We start from the raw sequence: 25392 nt of genomic DNA on the forward strand, positions 1-25392 counted from the left end.
TGTGTGTGTGTGTGTGTGTGTGTGTGTGTGTGTGTGTGTGTGTGTGTGTGTGTGTGTGTGTGTGTGTGTGTGTGTGTGTGTGTGTGTGTGTGTGTGTGTATGTATATCTCTGCGTTTCCAGTGTCCACTGACCTGCCAACCAATAAGAACTCCCCCACCAGGCCCTGTCGTCTCATGGCCATGAGGATGTTCCTGACTGTCATGCCCTCACAGAAGCAGGCCACCACCCTGGCCTTGGGCAGGTGGGTTCTGAGACGCTCCAGCAGCCTGTCAAAACTCTTTTCCCCCGCGTTGCTCCATATCTTACCTACCATAGGACACACACCAGCAGATGAGGTAAGGGATTCAGGAGTCATTTAATTGTCCCTGTTTCACTTCATGTAATTTCCCCAAGGGAAACTTACATAACATCCTATTCGCCACATAGTGCACTACTTTTGCACAAGGCAGTGCACTACCTTAAAAATAGGGTGTAATTTGTCCTGAGGTAGTCCCATGTGGCACTCAGACTAGATGTACTTCCCAGTTGATGACATCCCCAGTAGGATCTTACCAGAGTGGGCGATGCAGATGCCCTCCTTGGCAGCCATATCCTTAAACGCCTCCATCCCACTCTCCCCGTAGTTACCTAGGAGACAGGAGAGAGGGCAGTGAGCGACAGGAAGAGAGAGGGACAGGGGAAAGAGAGAAAGAGAGGATGTGTGTAATGTATAATGCATTCTCCTCAATAAGAGTAATAGTCTCAGTTCTAAATTAATACTCACAATAGAGAGAGAAACAAACATACATATATATATATAGAGAGAGAGAGAAACAAACATACATATATATAGAGAGAGAAACAAACATACATATATATATATATATATATAGAGAGAGAAACAAACATACATATATATAGAGAGAGAGAGAAACAAACATACATATATATATATATATAGAGAGAGAAACAAACATACATATATATATATAGAGAGAGAAATATATATATATTTATATATATAAAGAAAGAGAGAGCAATATATATATATAGAGAGAGAAATATATATATTTATATATATATAGAGAGAGAGAGAAATATATATATTTATATATATATATAGAGAGAGAGAAATATATATAGAGAGAGAAATATATATATTTATATATAGAGAGAGAGAGAAATATATATATATAGAAAGAGAGAAATATATATAGAGAGAAATATATATATAGAGAGAGAAATGTATATATATAGAGAGAAATATATGTATAGAGAGAGAGCGAAAGAGAGAAATATATACACTGCTCAAAAAAATAATGGGAACACTTAAACAACACAATGTAACTCCAAGTCAATCACACTTCTGTGAAATCAAACTGTCCACTTAGGAAGCAACACTGATTGACAATAGATTTCACATGCTGTTGTGCAAATGGAATAGACAACAGGTGGAAATTATAGGCAATTAGCAAGACACCCCCAATAAAGGAGTGGTTCTGCAGGTGGGGACTACAGACCACTTCTCAGTCCCTATGCTTCCTGGCTGATGTTTTGGTCACTTTTGAATGCTGGCGGTGCTTTCACTCTAGTGGTAGCATGAGACGGAGTCTACAACCCACACAAGTGGCTCAGGTAGTGCAGCTCATCCAGGATGGCACATCAATGCGAGCTATGGCAAGAAGGTTTGCTGTGTTTGTCAGCGTAGTGCCCAGAGCATGGAGGCGCTACCAGGAGACAGGCCAGTACATCAGGAGACGTGGAGGAGGCCGTAGGAGGGCAACAACCCAGCAGCAGGACCGCTACATCCGCCTTTGTGCAAGGAGGAGCAGGAGAAGCACTGCCAGAGCCCTGCAAAATGACATCCAGCAGGCCACAAATGTGCATGTGTCTGCTCAAACGATCAAAACAGACTCCATGAGGGTGGTATGAGGGCCCGACGTCCACAGATGGGGGTTGTGCTTACAGCCCAACACCGTGCAGGACGTTTGGCATTTGCCAGAGAACACCAAGATTGGCAAATTCGCCACTGGCGCCCTCTGCTCTTCACAGATGAAAGCAGGTTCACACTGAGCACATGTGACAGGCGTGACAGAGTCTGGAGACGCCGTGGAGAACGTTCTGCTGCCTGCAACATCCTCCAGCATGACCGATCTGGTGGTGGGTCAGTCATGGTGTGGGGTGGCATTTCTTTGGGGGGCCGCACAGCCCTCCATGTGCTCGCCAGAGGTGGCCTGACTGCCATTAGGTACCGAGATGAGATCCTTAGACCGCTTGTGAGACCATACGCTGGTGCGGTTGGCCCTGGGTTCCTCCTAATGCAAGACAATGCTAGACCTCATGTGGCTGGAGTGTGTCAGCAGTTCCTGCAAGAGGAAGGCATTGATGCTATGGACTGGCCCGCCCGTTCCCCAGACCTGAATCCAATTGAGCACATCTGGGACATCATGTCTCGCTCCATCCACCAACGCCACGTTGCACCACAGACTGTCCAGGAGTTGGCGGATGCTTTAGTCCAGTTCTGGGAGGAGATCCCTCAGGAGACCATCCGCCACCTCATCAGGAGCATGCCCAGGCGTTGTAGGGAGGTCATACAGGCACGTGGAGGCCACACACACTACTGAGCCTCATTTTGACTTGTTTTAAGGACATTACATCAAAGTTGGATCAGCCTGTAGTTTGGTTTTCCACTTTAATTTTGAGTGTGACTCCAAATCCAGACCTCCATGGGTTGATAAATTGGATTTCGATTGATTCTTTTTGTGTGATTTTGTTGTCAGCACATTCAACTATGTAAAGAAAAAAGTATTTAATAAGATTATTTATTTCATTCAGATCTAGGATGTGTTGTTTAAGTGTTCCCTTTATTTTTTTGAGCAGTATATATAGAGTCTGCTATCTATTTAACACACATTCATCAGACTGGTACTGTATAGATATATATATATATATATATATATATATATATATATATATAGAGTCTGCTATCTGTTTAACACACATTCATCAGAAGAGAAAGTGGATGACCTGGAATTTATGCTAATGAAGGGGAGTGCATGCTGGCAGAGTGTTCGATAGGATTCCCCTTTCTCTCTCTATCCCTGTTGTTTCTCTCTCTATCCCTGTTGTTTCTCCCTCTCTCTTTCTTTCTCTCTCTATCCCTGTTGTTTCTCTCTCTATCCCTGTTGTTTCTCCCTCTCTCTTTCTTTCTCTCTCTATCCCTGTTGTTTCTCCCTCTCTCTTTCTTTCTCTCTCTATCCCTGTTGTTTCTCTCTCTATCCCTGTTGTTTCTCCCTCTCTCTTTCTTTCTCTCTCTATCCCTGTTGTTTCTCTCTCTATCCCTGTTGTTTCTCCCTCTCTCTTTCTTTCTCTCTCTATCCCTGTTGTTTCTCTCTCTATCCCTGTTGTTTCTCTCTCTATCCCTGATGTTTCTCCCTCTCTTGTTCTCCCTTTCTTTCTCTCTCTATCCCTGTTGTTTCTCCCTCTCTTGTTCTCCCTTTTACCATCTCTCATCTCTCCCTTTATTCCCCCCTTCATTATCTACCTTTCTTTTTGTACCTGTTTTTCACAAGATCATTCATCTCCCAGCTCTGATCCCCTCACAAGTCCCAGTGGGCTCCGACCATCAAATGATTACAGAGAATTTACAATGTAATAGTATCAGGTCTGTATTGATGTTGTTAGCAGGAGCAGAGCCCATGTAGCCATGTGTCAAATCCTGTGTGTGTGTGTGTGTGTGTGTGGGGGAGGAGGGGGGAGCTCCCTGCCATCCTGAACCTCTGTATCAGGCGGTGAGAAAAGAAGGCCCGGAAAATCGTTAAAGACTCCAGCCAACCAAGCCATAGACTGTTCTCTCTGCTTCCGCACAGCAAGCGGTACCGCTGCATCAAGTCTGACACCAACAGGCTCCTGAACAGCTTCTATCCCCAAGCCATAAGACCGCTAAATAGCTAAGAAAATGGTTACACGGACTGAGTGGACCCTTGGAATATTTGGTTTTTCTCTATGCACACTCACAAGACTCTACACACTTAGAAAAAGGGTTCCAAAGGGGTTCTTTGGCTGTCCACATAGGAGAACCCTTTTTTGATTCCAGGTAGAACTCTTTTGGGACCAAAAATGGTTCTTCAAAGGGTTCTCCTATGGGGACAGACGAAGAATCGTTTTAGGTTCTAGCACCTTTTTTTCTAAGCGTGTACACTGACACTCCAACACACACACACACACACACACACACACACACACACACACACACACACACACACACACACACACACACACACACACACACACACACACACACACACACACACACTCACTTAATTTGCTCACACACACACAGAGTAGGAGGCACTCTTTCCTCTGCTCTAAAAACATATCCCAATGCCCCAGGGCAGTGCTCGGGGAAATTTCCCTGTGTAGGGTGTCGTCTTTCGGATAGGAATTTTTTGGTTGTCCTGACTCTCTGTGGCCACTAAAGATCCAATGGCACTTATCATAAGAGTAATGGTGTTAACCCTGGTGTCCTGGTTAAATTCCCAATCTGGCCCTCATACCATCATGGCCACCTAATTGTCCCCGACTTCTAATTGGCTCATTCATGTCCTCTCCCCTGTAACTATTCCTCAGGTTGTTGCTGTAAATGAGAATGTTTTCTCAGTCAACTTACCTGGTAAAATAAGGGTTTAAAAAAACAAACATGTTTGACTCCGTTCCATTGGTTCCATTCCAGTCATTACAATGAGCCTGTTCTCCTATAGCTCCTCCGGTGTGTGTGTGTGTGTGTGTGTATGTGTGTGTGTGTGTGTGTGTGTCTTGGGTAGCAGAGCAATGTGTAAAGTCCTGTAATTAGTGTCTCGGTGAGAGGAGTAGGAGACAGATGGTACAGACAGCCCACCCCCTTACTAATGAACACATGTATGGCCATGCCCACAGACACTTAAAAATCACAAATGCACATACATAGGGCCTGGCTATGTGAACATTCCTGTGACAGAGAACAGAGGCTGCCAGTGAGAGGAGATGCGAGTCTTTAGCCCCTCACACCAACTCAACACCAGTCACAGCACACACATCTCGACATGAACACATACTATAGTACTTACTGTATAATGTTGTAGTATACCGTAGAATACTATACTACACACTGCAGTATCTCTCGATTGTGTAGTGCTTACTATATAATGTCGTAGTATACTGTAGAGTACTATACTACACACTGTACTATCCCTCAATCATGTGGAATACTTACTATAGCATTTTGTAGAATACTATATTAAATACAACAGTATTGTCGCAAAAAAACACTGTAATAAATACTACAGTAATGTCCGCAAAAACACTACAGTGTCTGCAAAAACAATCAGTAGTAATATAGCAATATAGTAATACTACAGTATTCATTTGCATATATCCCACCCACTACCCTCCCCCCATATCCCAATTTGTGCCACCAATGAGTGAGAAACCGACATGCCAAGTATAGAGCATATGTTGTGTTCCCTACAGGGTATAGAAAAGAGTAAAAGCTCTGAACTATCTGTTCAGACTCCAGTTCTAATTAATCGCAGGTTATGGAAAATGTACTCTTTTAGGGAAAAGGAGGGATACCTAGTCAGTTGTGCAACTAAATGAATTCAACTGAAATGTGTTTTCGCCATTTAACCCAACCCCTCTGAATCAGAGAGGTGTTCAGCACCCAAGGAACAGTGGGTTAACTGCCTTGTTCAGAGGCAGAATGACAGATTTTTACCTTGTCAGCTCAGGAATTCAATCCAGCAACCTTTCAGTTACTGGCCCAACACTCTAACCACTAGGCTATTTAGTAGTTCTCTAATACATTTCCTCAAGGAGAAAGCCCCACTTCTATGTCAAAGATAATACGACAAAAACTCTACAGTAAATATTACAGTAATGTCTGCAAAAAACACTACACTAAATACTACAGTATACCACAGTCATGTCAGCAAAAACACTACAGTAAATACTACAGTATACTACAGTCCTGACAGAAAAAAACACTACAGTAAATACTACAGTATACTACATTCATGTCCCGAAAAACACTACAGTAAATACTACAGTATACTACAGTCATGCCAAAACACTACAGTGAATATAATAGTATATAAACATGGTAATACTACAGTATTCATACCATAGGATACTATTGTATTTTTTCATGTGGTTAAACACACACACCAACCACACACACACACACACACACACACACACTCCAGCCCTTAACAAGATAGCACGTAACCACCTTCACACTCAGTCAAACTGGGAGTAATTTGTGAAGCACACACAGCTACACACACACACACAGTGGGAGACTGATGAAGAGCCTGCATCCTGGTGGGATAGAGGAAAATAGAGAGCGGAGAAAAAGATATCCCTATACAAAATATAATATCTTTTGAGACACAGAAGTGAGCAGATCAGAACAGCAGCCAACAACACATAATGTGCTCTCCATTCAGCCTCAGCTGTCACAGCCATTCCCATCACAATGGCAATTATCTGCTCAGGACAAACCAATTCTCACCAGGACTCTGGCTCACACCAGAAACACCTGCCCCCTTCACCTCTTATCTCAGCCCCGTCACCTCTTATCTTCTAACGTCTAGAAGTTTCTTTAAGTGCAGTTCAGACTCAGATCTCTCTCCTTTTATCTTCTCTTCCTCTCGTATCTCGTCTCTGGTTTCTCCTCTAAATCATCTGTAGTATTCATTTGAAGTCATGGGTGAGGTATAACATGCTCTAGTTGCCTAACAAGAAATAACGTCCACCTGTCCAGTTATTTAACACAGGGAAGGGCACCAGAAGGCCTGTGTGGTCCAGTGGTTAGTCCCACAGACCTCAGCACACATGTATACCACAGTCGCCATGGGTTCCAATCTGACCCATATCCTTCTGACTCACAATCTCTCCTGTCTCCTCTTCACTGTCCTATTTCAATAAATACAACCCCCCAACAAAAAAGTGGGGAGAGAGAATGTTTTTGTAATGTTCCACTACTGTTTGTGTGTCCAGTTTTCCGTTAGTTAGGGGAAGGAACATTCTATCTATGTTAGTAAAAACCTTCTGAGAAGGTTTTTAGCATGTTTTGATGTTAGAGTTAGACCATTCCCTTAATGTCAAACAGAACATATTCAGAACGTGGTGACCATGTTCACAGACTACACCATATTATTGTTTTAGACACGTTTCATGGGACGTTGCAAGAGCATTCATGATTCCAGAGGGTTAGGACAATATTCCTTCAACGTCTCACCAAACATACACACAACATGGTTACCATGTTCTCAGAATATACAATATTATTGTTCTAGACACGTTTCATGAGAACGTTGCAAGAATATTCCATAAAAAAAAAAAAAAGACTTGTTACTGTTGCCAAGCCAATTAAGGCCCTGATTGGTGAACCACTGATCCTTCCCTAGCTCACTGTCAAGGATACTCACACACACTGCTTTTAATATACCGTCTTTTCAACTTCCATATTTTACACACATGATTACATTTTCAATGTTGATTTCTCAAGTAATTATTATTCAGCAGTCCTCACATGGGATTTGAACTACCAACCTCTTGGGACACGATACGCCAATCTTCCTTCTACGTCACAATGTCTGTGTCATGTATCAGTTATTCTGACTACTATCATTTGTGATGTGATTGACTTATTTCAGCTATTTAAGGGCTTTCACTATCGTTGTCTGTTGTTGGTGGGCCTTGTTAACCTGTTAAAATGATCCTCCTGAATCACTATGATCAATACAAGTTTGTCTTGAGTGTATTTTTAACAGAGCTGAGATGTGACTATACCCCATTGTTTACAGCCTTCCAACTATCAAGTTGTTTCTGATCTACACTACTGCCTAGGGAGGAGGGGTTAGGCTTCTTCTGGACAGGGCCTAACTGGCCCAATAAGCACATGTCCTAGATATATCCCTTATTGGGACAGTGGCTAGGGTGTTTGTCATTGGTGTTGCTGGCCTGTGTTTTAGACCCGCTTTGTGAATCCCCCTACTCTAACATTCTTAGCAAAATATTTTAATGTCATCTGTCTGCTCTAATTAAATTTGTTTCTCAATAGCTTGGCTTCCATCCAACTGGCAACAGATTTTCATGTGAATATTAGAAAATCTGCATAATGAAAATATGCGCATTTTCCCACCAGTGGTGTGTTTCCACCAAATGGATTTGTTGCTGATAAAAATCAGTGTGTGTATGTGTTTACATAACATTTTCAACTCTACCGATAGCTTTCTCACAAAAACTGTTGCGTTAAATAGCCAATGTGTCTACTCTGGTCTTGGCATGTGCACTCTAACCAACAGCTTGCCGATACAGTGTGGGCAGGCTGTGTCGGTAGGTTAGTCTACATGCTGAGATTATTAAGGATATGAGCGAGATTATTTTTATTTGTCAAAAAGGCAGTCAAGCATCGATCATCATGTCACCAGAATCAGACCATGGATATTTATTGGAAAGGAGCATCAAGATCACTGCACTTTCACCACCTTGTGAAGTTCATCAGAACTTTCACCACCTTGTGAAGTTCATCAGAACTTTCACCACCTTGGTCATTGAAAGATGGGAATCTGTAGGACTTCCCCTTGAGCATGAATTCAGACCACATTCAATCTATATAGCTGAGTATCTCAAAGAGAACTCTATTCCACACCACATAGACAAGGTAGAACAAACGTGTCATTGATAAGCTCGTTTTAATTAGATCAGATAAGTGTGTTGTAACTATTGCCAAATAAGTACATTAACATACTGCATATATAAGAACGTGAGAGCAGGGTGACTGGCTCCCCTAGAGGACAGAGTCTGGAACCCAGGCCACAAGCACCAATGTCAAACTCCCTAACCACTGTCCCAATCATCTAGGACATGTGATTTTTGGGCCAGTATAGTTAGGCCCTGTCCAGAATAAGCCCTAACCCCTCCTCCCTAGGAACTTTTATAAATGAAACAATCTGATTAAACATTAGGGTGAATGCACTTTGAAGTAAATCTAAGCTCTGTTAAAATACACTCAAGACAAACTATTTTATTGTTCATAGTGATTCAGGAGTAACATTAAAACAGGTTAACATGCCCCACCAACATTAGAAAACTAGACAGAAAGCCCTTAAATTACTGAAATAAATCAATGAAATCAATGTTGAAAATAGTCAAATGAATTGATACCTGACACAGACATGGTTGTGAAGCAGGAAGATGGGAGTACCGTGAATCAAGAGGTTCTAATCTCAGCAGGAAAATGGGAGTACCATGAGACAAGAGGTTATAATCTCAGCAGGAAGATGGATGTACCGTGAACCAAGAGGTTCTAATCTCAGCAGGAAGATCGGAGTACTGTGAATCAAGAGGTTCTAATCTCAGCAGGAAGATCGGAGTACCGTGAACTAAGAGGTTCTAATCTCAGCAGGAAGATGGGAGTACCGTGAACCAAGAGCTTCTAATCTCAGCAGGAAGATGGGAGTACCGTGAACCAAGAGGTTCTAGTCTCAGCAGGAAGATGGGAGTACCATGAGACAAGAGGTTATAATCTCAGCAGGCAGATGGGAGGACCGTGAACCAAGAGGTTCTAATCTCAGCAGGAAAATGGGAGTACCGTGAACCAAGAGGTTCTAATCTCAGCACGAACATCGGAGTACTGTGAACCAAGAGGTTCTAATCCCAGCAGGAAGATGGGAGTAACATGAGACAAGAGGTTCTAATCTCAGCAGGAAGATGTGAGTACCGTGAGACAAGAGGTTCTAATCTCAGCAGGAAGATGGGAGTACCGTGAACCAAGAGGTTCTAATCTCAGCAGGAACATCGGAGCACTGTGAACCAAGAGGTTCTAATACCAGCAGGAAGATGGGAGTACCATGAGACAAGAGGTTCTAATCTCAGCAGGAAGATCTGAGTCCCGTGAGACAAGAGGTTCTAATCTCAGCAGGAAGATGGGAGTACTGTGAACAAAGAGGTTCTAATCTCAGCAGGAAGATTGGAGTACCATGAACCAAGAGGTTCTAATCTCAGCAGGAAAATCGGAGTACTGTGAACCAAGAGATTCTAATCTCAGCAGGAAGATGGGAGTACCGTGAATCAAGAGGTTCTAATCTCAGCAGGAAAATGGGAGTACCATGAGACAAGAGGTTATAATCTCAGCAGGAAGATGGATGTACCGTGAACCAAGAGGTTCTAATCTCAGCAGGAAAATCGGAGTACCGTGAACCAAGAGGTTCTAATCTCAGCAGGAAGATGGGAGGACCGTGAACCAAGAGGTTCTAATTTCAGCAGGAAGATCGGAGTACCGTGAACGAAGAGGTTCTAATCTCAGCAGGAACATCGGAGTACTGTGAACCAAGAGGTTCTAATCTCAGCAGGAAGTTGTGAGTACCGTGAGACAAGAGGTTCTAATCTCAGCAGGAAGATGGGAGTACTGTGAACAAAGAGGTTCTAATCTCAGCAGGAAGATGGGAGTACTGTGAACAAAGAGGTTCTAATCTCAGCAGGAAGATCGGAGTACCGTCAACCAAGAGGTTCTAATTTCAGCAGGAAGATTGGAGTACCGTGAACCAAGAGGTTCTAATCTCAGCAGGAAGATCGGAGTACTGTGAACCAGGAGGTTCTAATCTCAGCAGGAAGATGGGAGTACTGTGAACCAAGAGGTTCTAATCTCAGCAGGAAGATGGGAGTACTGTGAACCAAGAGGTTATAATCTCAGCAGGAATATGGAAATACCGTGAACCAAGAGGTTCTAATCTCAGCAGGAAGATGGGAGTACCGTGAACCAAGAGGTTCTAATCTCAGCAGGAAGATGGGAGTACCATGAGACAAGAGGTTCTAATCTCAGCAGGAAGATGTGAGTACCGTGAACCAAGAGGTTCTAATCTCAGCAGGAAGATCGGAATACCATGAACCAAGAGGTTCTAATCTCAGCAGGAACATTGGAGTACCTTGAATCAAGAGGTTCTTATCTCAGCCGGAAGATGGGAGTACCGTGAACCAAGAGGTTCTAATCTCGGCAGGAACATCGGAGTACCGTCAACCAAGAGGTTCTAATCTCAGCCGGAAGATGGGAGTACTGTGAACCAAGAGGTTCTAATCTCAGCAGGAAAATGGGAGTACTGTGAACCAAGAGGTTCTAATCTCAGCAGGAAGATGGGAGTACCATGAGACAAGAGGTTCTAATCTCAGCAGGAAGATGTGAGTACCGTGAGACAAGAGGTTATATTCTCAGCAGGAAGATCGGAGTACTGTGAACCAAGAGGTTCTAACCCTCAAGTGTGGACATAATTACTGTATAAATTAACATGCAAATATGTACATTGAAAACACTATGTTAAAAGCCGAGAGTTTGTGCGATTTTCCTTGGCAACAGACAAAGAGCTATGAATGGATCAGTAGTTCACCAATCAGGGCCTTGATTGACTGACATAATTAACAAAACCTGACGTGTGATGAAATCATTTTTGGGAGATAACTTTTTTGGGGGTGGACCGTCAGGAAATGTCCTGACAACTATTAAACAGAAATGTTCCTGCAACGTTCCCATGAAGCGGATCTAGAACATTCATATTTTATGTTCTAAGAATTTGGCAACGATGTTCTGTGTATGTTAGGTGTGATGGAATATTCTCCTAACCCACAAAAATCGGGATACTTGAATGTTCTTGGAACGTTACCATGAAACGTGCCTAAAACATTCATATTTTATGTTCTGAGAACATGGCAACCATGTTTCTGTGTATGTGGAAGCTAGAGACAGACAGTGTTAGGGCTCAGTAAGTCTAACTCCTGCTATGTGGAAGCTAGAGACAGACAGTGTGTTAGGGCTCAGTAAGTCTAACTCCTGCTATGTGGAAGCTAGAGACAGACAGTGTGTTAGGGCTCAGTAAGTCTAACTCCTGCTATGTGGAAGCTAGAGACAGACAGTGTGTTAGGGCTCAGTAAGTCTAACTCCTGCTATGTGGAAGCTAGAGACAGACAGTGTGTTAGGGCTCAGTAAGTCTAACTCCTGCTATGTGGAAGCGAGAGACAGACAGTGTGTTAGGGCTCAGTAAGTCTAACTCCTGCTATGTGGAAGCGAGAGACAGACAGTGTGTTAGGGCTCAGTAAGTCTAACTCCTGCTATGTGGAAGCTAGAGACAGACAGTGTGTTAGGGCTCAGTAAGTCTAACTCCTGCTATGTGGAAGCGAGAGACAGACAGTGTGTTAGGGCTCAGTAAGTCTAACTCCTGCTATGTGGAAGCTAGAGACAGACAGTGTGTTAGGGCTCAGTAAGTCTAACTCCTGCTATGTGGAAGCGAGAGACAGACAGTGTGTTAGGGCTCAGTAAGTCTAACTCCTGCTATGTGGAAGCTAGAGACAGACAGTGTGTTAGGGCTCAGTAAGTCTAACTCCTGCTATGTGGAAGCTATAGACAGACAGTGTGATAGGGCTCAGTAAGTCTAACTCATGCTATGTGGAAGCTAGAGACAGACAGTGTGTTAGGGCTCAGTAAGTCTAACTCCTGCTATGTGGAAGCTAGAGACAGACATTGTGTTAGGGCTCAGTAAGTCTAACTCCTGATATGTGGAAGCTAGAGACAGACAGTGTGTTAGGGCTCAGTAAGTCTAACTCCTGCTATGTGGAAGCTAGAGACAGACAGTGTGTTAGGGCTCAGTAAGTCTAACTCCTGCTATGTGGAAGCGAGAGACAGACAGTGTGATAGGGCTCAGTAAGTCTAACTCCTGCTATGTGGAAGCGAGAGACAGACAGTGTGTTAGGGCTCAGTAAGTCTAACTCCTGCTATGTGGAAGCTAGAGACAGACAGTGTGTTAGGGCTCAGTAAGTCTAACTCCTGCTATGTGGAAGCGAGAGACAGACAGTGTGTTAGGGCTCAGTAAGTCTAACTCATGCTATGTGGAAGCTAGAGACAGACAGTGTGTTAGGGCTCAGTAAGTCTAACTCCTGCTATGTGGAAGCTAGAGACAGACATTGTGTTAGGGCTCAGTAAGTCTAACTCCTGCTATGTGGAAGCTAGAGACAGACAGTGTGTTAGGGCTCAGTAAGTCTAACTCCTGCTATGTGGAAGCTAGAGACAGACAGTGTGTTAGGGCTCAGTAAGTCTAACTCCTGCTATGTGGAAGCGAGAGACAGACATTGTGTTAGGGCTCTGTAAGTCTAACTCCTGCTATGTGGAAGCTAGAGACAGACAGTGTGTTAGGGCTCAGTAAGTCTAACTCCTGCTATGTGGAAGCGAGAGACAGACAGTGTGTTAGGGCTCAGTAAGTCTAACTCCTGCTATGTGGAAGCTAGAGACAGACAGTGTGTTAGGGCTCAGTAAGTCTAACTCCTGCTATGTGGAAGCTAGAGACAGACAGTGTGTTAGGGCTCAGTAAGTCTAACTCCTGCTATGTGGAAGCTAGAGACAGACAGTGTGTTAGGGCTCAGTAAGTCTAACTCCTGCTATGTGGAAGCTAGAGACAGACAGTGTGTTAGGGCTCAGTAAGTCTAACTCCTGCTATGTGGAAGCGAGAGACAGACAGTGTGTTAGGGCTCAGTAAGTCTAACTCCTGCTATGTGGAAGCTAGAGACAGACAGTGTGTTAGGGCTCAGTAAGTCTAACTCCTGCTATGTGGAAGCTAGAGACAGACAGTGTGTTAGGGCTCAGTAAGTCTAACTCCTGCTATGTGGAAGCTAGAGACAGACAGTGTGTTAGGGCTCAGTAAGTCTAACTCCTGCTATGTGGAAGCGAGAGACAGACAGTGTGTTAGGGCTCAGTAAGTCTAACTCCTGCTATGTGGAAGCTAGAGACAGACAGTGTGTTAGGGCTCAGTAAGTCTAACTCCTGCTATGTGGAAGCTAGAGACAGACAGTGTGTTAGGGCTCAGTAAGTCTAACTCCTGCTATGTGGAAGCGAGAGACAGACAGTGTGTTAGGGCTCAGTAAGTCTAACTCCTGCTATGTGGAAGCGAGAGACAGACAGTGTGTTAGGGCTCAGTAAGTCTAACTCCTGCTATGTGGAAGCTAGAGACAGACAGTGTGTTAGGGCTCAGTAAGTCTAACTCCTGCTATGTGGAAGCTAGAGACAGACAGTGTGTTAGGGCTCAGTAAGTCTAACTCCTGCTATGTGGAAGCGAGAGACAGACAGTGTGTTAGGGCTCAGTAAGTCTAACTCCTGCTATGTGGAAGCTAGAGACAGACAGTGTGTTAGGGCTCAGTAAGTCTAACTCCTGCTATGTGGAAGCGAGAGACAGACAGTGTGTTAGGGCTCAGTAAGTCTAACTCCTGCTATGTGGAAGCTAGAGACAGACAGTGTGTTAGGGCTCAGTAAGTCTAACTCCTGCTATGTGGAAGCTAGAGACAGACAGTGTGTTAGGGCTCAGTAAGTCTAACTCCTGCTATGTGGAAGCTAGAGACAGACAGTGTGTTAGGGCTCAGTAAGTCTAACTCCTGCTATGTGGAAGCTAGAGACAGACAGTGTGTTAGGGCTCAGTAAGTCTAACTCCTGCTATGTGGAAGCTAGAGACAGACAGTGTGTTAGGGCTCAGTAAGTCTAACTCCTGCTATGTGGAAGCGAGAGACAGACAGTGTGTTAGGGCTCAGTAAGTCTAACTCCTGCTATGTGGAAGCTAGAGACAGACAGTGTGTTAGGGCTCAGTAAGTCTAACTCCTGCTATGTGGAAGCTAGAGACAGACAGTGTGTTAGGGCTCAGTAAGTCTAACTCCTGCTATGTGGAAGCGAGAGACAGACAGTGTGTTAGGGCTCAGTAAGTCTAACTCCTGCTATGTGGAAGCTAGAGACAGACAGTGTGTTAGGGCTCAGTAAGTCTAACTCCTGCTATGTGGAAGCTAGAGACAGACAGTGTGTTAGGGCTCAGTAAGTCTAACTCCTGCTATGTGGAAGCTAGAGACAGACAGTGTGTTAGGGCTCAGTAAGTCTAACTCCTGCTATGTGGAAGCTAGAGACAGACAGTGTGTTAGGGCTCAGTAAGTCTAACTCCTGCTATGTGGAAGCTAGAGACAGACAGTGTGTTAGGGCTCAGTAAGTCTAACTCCTGCTATGTGGAAGCTAGAGACAGACAGTGTGTTAGGGCTCAGTAAGTCTAACTCCTGCTATGTGGAAGCTAGAGACAGACAGTGTGTTAGGGCTCAGTAAGTCTAACTCCTGCTATGTGGAAGCTAGAGACAGACAGTGTGTTAGGGCTCAGTAAGTCTAACTCCTGCTATGTGGAAGCTAGAGACAGACAGTGTGTTAGGGCTCAGTAAGTCTAACTCCTGCTATGTGGAAGCTAGAGACAGACAGTGTGTTAGGGCTCAGTAAGTCTAACTCCTGCTATGTGGAAGCTAGAGACAGACAGTGTGTTAGGGCTCAGTAAGTCTAACTCCTGCTATGTGGAAGCTAGAGACAGACAGTGTGTTAGGGCTCAGTAAGTCTAACTCCTGCTATGTGGAAGCTAGAGACAGACAGTGTGTTAGGGGCTCAGTAAGTCTAACTCCTGCTATGTGGAAGCTAGAGACAGACAGTGTGTTAGGGCTCAGTAAGTCTAACTCCTGCTATGTGGAAGCTAGAGACAGACAGTGTGTTAGGGCTCAGTAAGTCTAACTCCTGCTATGTGGAAGCTAGAGACAGACAGTGTGTTAGGGCTCAGTAAGTCTAACTCCTGCTATGTGGAAGCTAGAGACAGACAGTGTGTTAGGGCTCAGTAAGTCTAACTCCTGCTATGTGGAAGCTAGAGACAGACAGTGTGTTAGGGCTCAGTAAGTCTAACTCCTGCTATGTGGAAGCTAGAGACAGACAGTGTGTTAGGGCTCAGTAAGTCTAACTCCTGCTATGTGGAAGCTAGAGACAGACAGTGTGTTAGGGGCTCAGTAAGTCTAACTCCTGCTATGTGGAAGCTAGAGACAGACAGTGTGTTAGGGCTCAGTAAGTCTAACTCCTGCTATGTGGAAGCTAGAGACAGACAGTGTGTTAGGGCTCAGTAAGTCTAACTCCTGCTATGTGGAAGCTAGAGACAGACAGTGTGTTAGGGCTCAGTAAGTCTAACTCCTGCTATGTGGAAGCTAGAGACAGACAGTGTGTTAGGGCTCAGTAAGTCTAACTCCTGCTATGTGGAAGCTAGAGACAGACAGTGTGTTAGGGCTCAGTAAGTCTAACTCCTGCTATGTGGAAGCTAGAGACAGACAGTGTGTTAGGGCTCAGTAAGTCTAACTCCTGCTATGTGGAAGCGAGAGACAGACAGTGTGTTAGGGCTCAGTAAGTCTAACTCCTGCTATGTGGAAGCTAGAGACAGACAGTGTGTTAGGGCTCAGTAAGTCTAACTCCTGCTATGTGGAAGCTAGAGACAGACAGTGTGTTAGGGCTCAGTAAGTCTAACTCCTGCTATGTGGAAGCTAGAGACAGACAGTGTGTTAGGGCTCAGTAAGTCTAACTCCTGCTATGTGGAAGCTAGAGACAGACAGTGTGTTAGGGCTCAGTAAGTCTAACTCCTGCTATGTGGAAGCTAGAGACAGACAGTGTGTTAGGGCTCAGTAAGTCTAACTCCTGCTATGTGGAAGCTAGAGACAGACAGTGTGTTAGGGCTCAGTAAGTCTAACTCCTGCTATGTGGAAGCTAGAGACAGACAGTGTGTTAGGGCTCAGTAAGTCTAACTCCTGCTATGTGGAAGCTAGAGACAGACAGTGTGTTAGGGCTCAGTAAGTCTAACTCCTGCTATGTGGAAGCTAGAGACAGACAGTGTGTTAGGGCTCAGTAAGTCTAACTCCTGCTATGTGGAAGCTAGAGACAGACAGTGTGTTAGGGCTCAGTAAGTCTAACTCCTGCTATGTGGAAGCTAGAGACAGACAGTGTGTTAGGGGCTCAGTAAGTCTAACTCCTGCTATGTGGAAGCGAGAGACAGACAGTGTGTTAGGGCTCAGTAAGTCTAACTCCTGCTATGTGGAAGCTAGAGACAGACAGTGTGTTAGGGCTCAGTAAGTCTAACTCCTGCTATGTGGAAGCGAGAGACAGACAGTGTGTTAGGGGCTCAGTAAGTCTAACTCCTGCTATGTGGAAGCTAGAGACAGACAGTGTGTTAGGGCTCAGTAAGTCTAACTCCTGCTATGTGGAAGCTAGAGACAGACAGTGTGTTAGGGCTCAGTAAGTCTAACTCCTGCTATGTGGAAGCTAGAGACAGACAGTGTGTTAGGGCTCAGTAAGTCTAACTCCTGCTATGTGGAAGCTAGAGACAGACAGTGTGTTAGGGCTCAGTAAGTCTAACTCCTGCTATGTGGAAGCTAGAGACAGACAGTGTGTTAGGGCTCAGTAAGTCTAACTCCTGCTATGTGGAAGCTAGAGACAGACAGTGTGTTAGGGCTCAGTAAGTCTAACTCCTGCTATGTGGAAGCTAGAGACAGACAGTGTGTTAGGGCTCAGTAAGTCTAACTCCTGCTATGTGGAAGCTAGAGACAGACAGTGTGTTAGGGCTCAGTAAGTCTAACTCCTGCTATGTGGAAGCTAGAGACAGACAGTGTGTTAGGGCTCAGTAAGTCTAACTCCTGCTATGTGGAAGCTAGAGACAGACAGTGTGTTAGGGCTCAGTAAGTCTAACTCCTGCTATGTGGAAGCGAGAGACAGACAGTGTGTTAGGGCTCAGTAAGTCTAACTCCTGCTATGTGGAAGCTAGAGACAGACAGTGTGTTAGGGCTCAGTAAGTCTAACTCCTGCTATGTGGAAGCTAGAGACAGACAGTGTGTTAGGGCTCAGTAAGTCTAACTCCTGCTATGTGGAAGCTAGAGACAGACAGTGTGTTAGGGCTCAGTAAGTCTAACTCCTGCTATGTGGAAGCGAGAGACAGACAGTGTGTTAGGGCTCAGTAAGTCTAACTCCTGCTATGTGGAAGCTAGAGACAGACAGTGTGTTAGGGGCTCAGTAAGTCTAACTCCTGCTATGTGGAAGCTAGAGACAGACAGTGTGTTAGGGCTCAGTAAGTCTAACTCCTGCTATGTGGAAGCTAGAGACAGACAGTGTGTTAGGGCTCAGTAAGTCTAACTCCTGCTATGTGGAAGCTAGAGACAGACAGTGTGTTAGGGCTCAGTAAGTCTAACTCCTGCTATGTGGAAGCTAGAGACAGACAGTGTGTTAGGGCTCAGTAAGTCTAACTCCTGCTATGTGGAAGCTAGAGACAGACAGTGTGTTAGGGCTCAGTAAGTCTAACTCCTGCTATGTGGAAGCTAGAGACAGACAGTGTGTTAGGGCTCAGTAAGTCTAACTCCTGCTATGTGGAAGCTAGAGACAGACAGTGTGTTAGGGCTCAGTAAGTCTAACTCCTGCTATGTGGAAGCTAGAGACAGACAGTGTGTTAGGGCTCAGTAAGTCTAACTCCTGCTATGTGGAAGCTAGAGACAGACAGTGTGTTAGGGCTCAGTAAGTCTAACTCCTGCTATGTGGAAGCTAGAGACAGACAGTGTGTTAGGGGCTCAGTAAGTCTAACTCCTGCTATGTGGAAGCTAGAGACAGACAGTGTGTTAGGGCTCAGTAAGTCTAACTCCTGCTATGTGGAAGCTAGAGACAGACAGTGTGTTAGGGCTCAGTAAGTCTAACTCCTGCTATGTGGAAGCTAGAGACAGACAGTGTGTTAGGGCTCAGTAAGTCTAACTCCTGCTATGTGGAAGCTAGAGACAGACAGTGTGTTAGGGCTCAGTAAGTCTAACTCCTGCTATGTGGAAGCTAGAGACAGACAGTGTGTTAGGGCTCAGTAAGTCTAACTCCTGCTATGTGGAAGCTAGAGACAGACAGTGTGTTAGGGCTCAGTAAGTCTAACTCCTGCTATGTGGAAGCTAGAGACAGACAGTGTGTTAGGGCTCAGTAAGTCTAACTCCTGCTATGTGGAAGCTAGAGACAGACAGTGTGTTAGGGCTCAGTAAGTCTAACTCCTGCTATGTGGAAGCTAGAGACAGACAGTGTGTTAGGGCTCAGTAAGTCTAACTCCTGCTATGTGGAAGCTAGAGACAGACAGTGTGTTAGGGCTCAGTAAGTCTAACTCCTGCTATGTGGAAGCTAGAGACAGACAGTGTGTTAGGGCTCAGTAAGTCTAACTCCTGCTATGTGGAAGCTAGAGACAGACAGTGTGTTAGGGGCTCAGTAAGTCTAACTCCTGCTATGTGGAAGCTAGAGACAGACAGTGTGTTAGGGCTCAGTAAGTCTAACTCCTGCTATGTGGAAGCTAGAGACAGACAGTGTGTTAGGGCTCAGTAAGTCTAACTCCTGCTATGTGGAAGCTAGAGACAGACAGTGTGTTAGGGCTCAGTAAGTCTAACTCCTGCTATGTGGAAGCGAGAGACAGACAGTGTGTTAGGGCTCAGTAAGTCTAACTCCTGCTATGTGGAAGCTAGAGACAGACAGTGTGTTAGGGCTCAGTAAGTCTAACTCCTGCTATGTGGAAGCTAGAGACAGACAGTGTGTTAGGGCTCAGTAAGTCTAACTCCTGCTATGTGGAAGCTAGAGACAGACAGTGTGTTAGGGCTCAGTAAGTCTAACTCCTGCTATGTGGAAGCTAGAGACAGACAGTGTGTTAGGGCTCAGTAAGTCTAACTCCTGCTATGTGGAAGCTAGAGACAGACAGTGTGTTAGGGCTCAGTAAGTCTAACTCCTGCTATGTGGAAGCTAGAGACAGACAGTGTGTTAGGGCTCAGTAAGTCTAACTCCTGCTATGTGGAAGCGAGAGACAGACAGTGTGTTAGGGCTCAGTAAGTCTAACTCCTGCTATGTGGAAGCTAGAGACAGACAGTGTGTTAGGGCTCAGTAAGTCTAACTCCTGCTATGTGGAAGCTAGAGACAGACAGTGTGTTAGGGCTCAGTAAGTCTAACTCCTGCTATGTGGAAGCTAGAGACAGACAGTGTGTTAGGGCTCAGTAAGTCTAACTCCTGCTATGTGGAAGCGAGAGACAGACAGTGTGTTAGGGCTCAGTAAGTCTAACTCCTGCTATGTGGAAGCTAGAGACAGACAGTGTGTTAGGGCTCAGTAAGTCTAACTCCTGCTATGTGGAAGCTAGAGACAGACAGTGTGTTAGGGCTCAGTAAGTCTAACTCCTGCTATGTGGAAGCTAGAGACAGACAGTGTGTTAGGGCTCAGTAAGTCTAACTCCTGCTATGTGGAAGCTAGAGACAGACAGTGTGTTAGGGCTCAGTAAGTCTAACTCCTGCTATGTGGAAGCTAGAGACAGACAGTGTGTTAGGGCTCAGTAAGTCTAACTCCTGCTATGTGGAAGCTAGAGACAGACAGTGTGTTAGGGCTCAGTAAGTCTAACTCCTGCTATGTGGAAGCTAGAGACAGACAGTGTGTTAGGGCTCAGTAAGTCTAACTCCTGCTATGTGGAAGCTAGAGACAGACAGTGTGTTAGGGCTCAGTAAGTCTAACTCCTGCTATGTGGAAGCTAGAGACAGACAGTGTGTTAGGGCTCAGTAAGTCTAACTCCTGCTATGTGGAAGCTAGAGACAGACAGTGTGTTAGGGCTCAGTAAGTCTAACTCCTGCTATGTGGAAGCTAGAGACAGACAGTGTGTTAGGGCTCAGTAAGTCTAACTCCTGCTATGTGGAAGCTAGAGACAGACAGTGTGTTAGGGCTCAGTAAGTCTAACTCCTGCTATGTGGAAGCTAGAGACAGACAGTGTGTTAGGGCTCAGTAAGTCTAACTCCTGCTATGTGGAAGCTAGAGACAGACAGTGTGTTAGGGCTCAGTAAGTCTAACTCCTGCTATGTGGAAGCTAGAGACAGACAGTGTGTTAGGGCTCAGTAAGTCTAACTCCTGCTATGTGGAAGCTAGAGACAGACAGTGTGTTAGGGCTCAGTAAGTCTAACTCCTGCTATGTGGAAGCTAGAGACAGACAGTGTGTTAGGGCTCAGTAAGTCTAACTCCTGCTATGTGGAAGCTAGAGACAGACAGTGTGTTAGGGCTCAGTAAGTCTAACTCCTGCTATGTGGAAGCTAGAGACAGACAGTGTGTTAGGGCTCAGTAAGTCTAACTCCTGCTATGTGGAAGCTAGAGACAGACAGTGTGTTAGGGCTCAGTAAGTCTAACTCCTGCTATGTGGAAGCTAGAGACAGACAGTGTGTTAGGGCTCAGTAAGTCTAACTCCTGCTATGTGGAAGCTAGAGACAGACAGTGTGTTAGGGCTCAGTAAGTCTAACTCCTGCTATGTGGAAGCTAGAGACAGACAGTGTGTTAGGGCTCAGTAAGTCTAACTCCTGCTATGTGGAAGCGAGAGACAGACAGTGTGTTAGGGCTCAGTAAGTCTAACTCCTGCTATGTGGAAGCTAGAGACAGACAGTGTGTTAGGGCTCAGTAAGTCTAACTCCTGCTATGTGGAAGCTAGAGACAGACAGTGTGTTAGGGCTCAGTAAGTCTAACTCCTGCTATGTGGAAGCTAGAGACAGACAGTGTGTTAGGGGCTCAGTAAGTCTAACTCCTGCTATGTGGAAGCTAGAGACAGACAGTGTGTTAGGGCTCAGTAAGTCTAACTCCTGCTATGTGGAAGCTAGAGACAGACAGTGTGTTAGGGGCTCAGTAAGTCTAACTCCTGCTATGTGGAAGCTAGAGACAGACAGTGTGTTAGGGCTCAGTAAGTCTAACTCCTGCTATGTGGAAGCTAGAGACAGACAGTGTGTTAGGGCTCAGTAAGTCTAACTCCTGCTATGTGGAAGCGAGAGACAGACAGTGTGTTAGGGCTCAGTAAGTCTAACTCCTGCTATGTGGAAGCGAGAGACAGACAGTGTGTTAGGGCTCAGTAAGTCTAACTCCTGCTATGTGGAAGCTAGAGACAGACAGTGTGTTAGGGCTCAGTAAGTCTAACTCCTGCTATGTGGAAGCTAGAGACAGACAGTGTGTTAGGGCTCAGTAAGTCTAACTCCTGCTATGTGGAAGCTAGAGACAGACAGTGTGTTAGGGCTCAGTAAGTCTAACTCCTGCTATGTGGAAGCTAGAGACAGACAGTGTGTTAGGGCTCAGTAAGTCTAACTCCTGCTATGTGGAAGCTAGAGACAGACAGTGTGTTAGGGCTCAGTAAGTCTAACTCCTGCTATGTGGAAGCTAGAGACAGACAGTGTGTTAGGGCTCAGTAAGTCTAACTCCTGCTATGTGGAAGCGAGAGACAGACAGTGTGTTAGGGCTCAGTAAGTCTAACTCCTGCTATGTGGAAGCTAGAGACAGACAGTGTGTTAGGGCTCAGTAAGTCTAACTCCTGCTATGTGGAAGCTAGAGACAGACAGTGTGTTAGGGCTCAGTAAGTCTAACTCCTGCTATGTGGAAGCTAGAGACAGACAGTGTGTTAGGGCTCAGTAAGTCTAACTCCTGCTATGTGGAAGCTAGAGACAGACAGTGTGTTAGGGCTCAGTAAGTCTAACTCCTGCTATGTGGAAGCTAGAGACAGACAGTGTGTTAGGGCTCAGTAAGTCTAACTCCTGCTATGTGGAAGCTAGAGACAGACAGTGTGTTAGGGCTCAGTAAGTCTAACTCCTGCTATGTGGAAGCTAGAGACAGACAGTGTGTTAGGGCTCAGTAAGTCTAACTCCTGCTATGTGGAAGCTAGAGACAGACAGTGTGTTAGGGCTCAGTAAGTCTAACTCCTGCTATGTGGAAGCTAGAGACAGACAGTGTGTTAGGGCTCAGTAAGTCTAACTCCTGCTATGTGGAAGCGAGAGACAGACAGTGTGTTAGGGCTCAGTAAGTCTAACTCCTGCTATGTGGAAGCGAGAGACAGACAGTGTGTTAGGGCTCAGTAAGTCTAACTCCTGCTATGTGGAAGCTAGAGACAGACAGTGTGTTAGGGCTCAGTAAGTCTAACTCCTGCTATGTGGAAGCTAGAGACAGACAGTGTGTTAGGGCTCAGTAAGTCTAACTCCTGCTATGTGGAAGCTAGAGACAGACAGTGTGTTAGGGCTCAGTAAGTCTAACTCCTGCTATGTGGAAGCTAGAGACAGACAGTGTGTTAGGGCTCAGTAAGTCTAACTCCTGCTATGTGGAAGCTAGAGACAGACAGTGTGTTAGGGCTCAGTAAGTCTAACTCCTGCTATGTGGAAGCTAGAGACAGACAGTGTGTTAGGGCTCAGTAAGTCTAACTCCTGCTATGTGGAAGCTAGAGACAGACAGTGTGTTAGGGCTCAGTAAGTCTAACTCCTGCTATGTGGAAGCTAGAGACAGACAGTGTGTTAGGGGCTCAGTAAGTCTAACTCCTGCTATGTGGAAGCTAGAGACAGACAGTGTGTTAGGGGCTCAGTAAGTCTAACTCCTGCTATGTGGAAGCTAGAGACAGACAGTGTGTTAGGGCTCAGTAAGTCTAACTCCTGCTATGTGGAAGCTAGAGACAGACAGTGTGTTAGGGCTCAGTAAGTCTAACTCCTGCTATGTGGAAGCTAGAGACAGACAGTGTGTTAGGGCTCAGTAAGTCTAACTCCTGCTATGTGGAAGCTAGAGACAGACAGTGTGTTAGGGCTCAGTAAGTCTAACTCCTGCTATGTGGAAGCGAGAGACAGACAGTGTGTTAGGGCTCAGTAAGTCTAACTCCTGCTATGTGGAAGCTAGAGACAGACAGTGTGTTAGGGCTCAGTAAGTCTAACTCCTGCTATGTGGAAGCTAGAGACAGACAGTGTGTTAGGGCTCAGTAAGTCTAACTCCTGCTATGTGGAAGCTAGAGACAGACAGTGTGTTAGGGCTCAGTAAGTCTAACTCCTGCTATGTGGAAGCTAGAGACAGACAGTGTGTTAGGGCTCAGTAAGTCTAACTCCTGCTATGTGGAAGCTAGAGACAGACAGTGTGTTAGGGCTCAGTAAGTCTAACTCCTGCTATGTGGAAGCGAGAGACAGACAGTGTGTTAGGGCTCAGTAAGTCTAACTCCTGCTATGTGGAAGCTAGAGACAGACAGTGTGTTAGGGCTCAGTAAGTCTAACTCCTGCTATGTGGAAGCTAGAGACAGACAGTGTGTTAGGGCTCAGTAAGTCTAACTCCTGCTATGTGGAAGCTAGAGACAGACAGTGTGTTAGGGCTCAGTAAGTCTAACTCCTGCTATGTGGAAGCTAGAGACAGACAGTGTGTTAGGGCTCAGTAAGTCTAACTCCTGCTATGTGGAAGCTAGAGACAGACAGTGTGTTAGGGCTCAGTAAGTCTAACTCCTGCTATGTGGAAGCTAGAGACAGACAGTGTGTTAGGGCTCAGTAAGTCTAACTCCTGCTATGTGGAAGCTAGAGACAGACAGTGTGTTAGGGCTCAGTAAGTCTAACTCCTGCTATGTGGAAGCTAGAGACAGACAGTGTGTTAGGGCTCAGTAAGTCTAACTCCTGCTATGTGGAAGCTAGAGACAGACAGTGTGTTAGGGCTCAGTAAGTCTAACTCCTGCTATGTGGAAGCTAGAGACAGACAGTGTGTTAGGGGCTCAGTAAGTCTAACTCCTGCTATGTGGAAGCTAGAGACAGACAGTGTGTTAGGGCTCAGTAAGTCTAACTCCTGCTATGTGGAAGCTAGAGACAGACAGTGTGTTAGGGCTCAGTAAGTCTAACTCCTGCTATGTGGAAGCTAGAGACAGACAGTGTGTTAGGGCTCAGTAAGTCTAACTCCTGCTATGTGGAAGCTAGAGACAGACAGTGTGTTAGGGCTCAGTAAGTCTAACTCCTGCTATGTGGAAGCGAGAGACAGACAGTGTGTTAGGGCTCAGTAAGTCTAACTCCTGCTATGTGGAAGCGAGAGACAGACAGTGTGTTAGGGCTCAGTAAGTCTAACTCCTGCTATGTGGAAGCTAGAGACAGACAGTGTGTTAGGGCTCAGTAAGTCTAACTCCTGCTATGTGGAAGCGAGAGACAGACAGTGTGTTAGGGCTCAGTAAGTCTAACTCCTGCTATGTGGAAGCTAGAGACAGACAGTGTGTTAGGGCTCAGTAAGTCTAACTCCTGCTATGTGGAAGCTAGAGACAGACAGTGTGTTAGGGGCTCAGTAAGTCTAACTCCTGCTATGTGGAAGCTAGAGACAGACAGTGTGTTAGGGCTCAGTAAGTCTAACTCCTGCTATGTGGAAGCTAGAGACAGACAGTGTGTTAGGGCTCAGTAAGTCTAACTCCTGCTATGTGGAAGCTAGAGACAGACAGTGTGTTAGGGCTCAGTAAGTCTAACTCCTGCTATGTGGAAGCTAGAGACAGACAGTGTGTTAGGGCTCAGTAAGTCTAACTCCTGCTATGTGGAAGCTAGAGACAGACAGTGTGTTAGGGCTCAGTAAGTCTAACTCCTGCTATGTGGAAGCTAGAGACAGACAGTGTGTTAGGGCTCAGTAAGTCTAACTCCTGCTATGTGGAAGCTAGAGACAGACAGTGTGTTAGGGCTCAGTAAGTCTAACTCCTGCTATGTGGAAGCTAGAGACAGACAGTGTGTTAGGGCTCAGTAAGTCTAACTCCTGCTA

At 45.3% G+C, this 25392-nt stretch overlaps 1 protein-coding gene across 2 annotated transcripts in view; it reads right to left on the bottom strand.

The window, feature by feature from the left end:
• Positions 1–25392, bottom strand: part of LOC106581415 (metabotropic glutamate receptor 5) — a 216895-nt gene that overhangs the window by 159043 nt on the left and 32460 nt on the right. For both annotated transcript variants that reach the window (XM_014163472.2, XM_045704000.1), the window contains exons 5-6: positions 554–628; positions 133–307 (exon numbers count right to left, since the gene is read on the bottom strand). In XM_014163472.2, coding sequence (XP_014018947.2) covers positions 133–307; positions 554–628 — 250 coding nt within the window. The remainder of the gene's footprint in view (positions 1–132; positions 308–553; positions 629–25392) is intronic.

Source organism: Salmo salar, chromosome ssa20, assembly GCF_905237065.1.
Source record: "Salmo salar chromosome ssa20, Ssal_v3.1, whole genome shotgun sequence".
NCBI classification, from domain to species: Eukaryota; Metazoa; Chordata; class Actinopteri; order Salmoniformes; family Salmonidae; genus Salmo; species Salmo salar.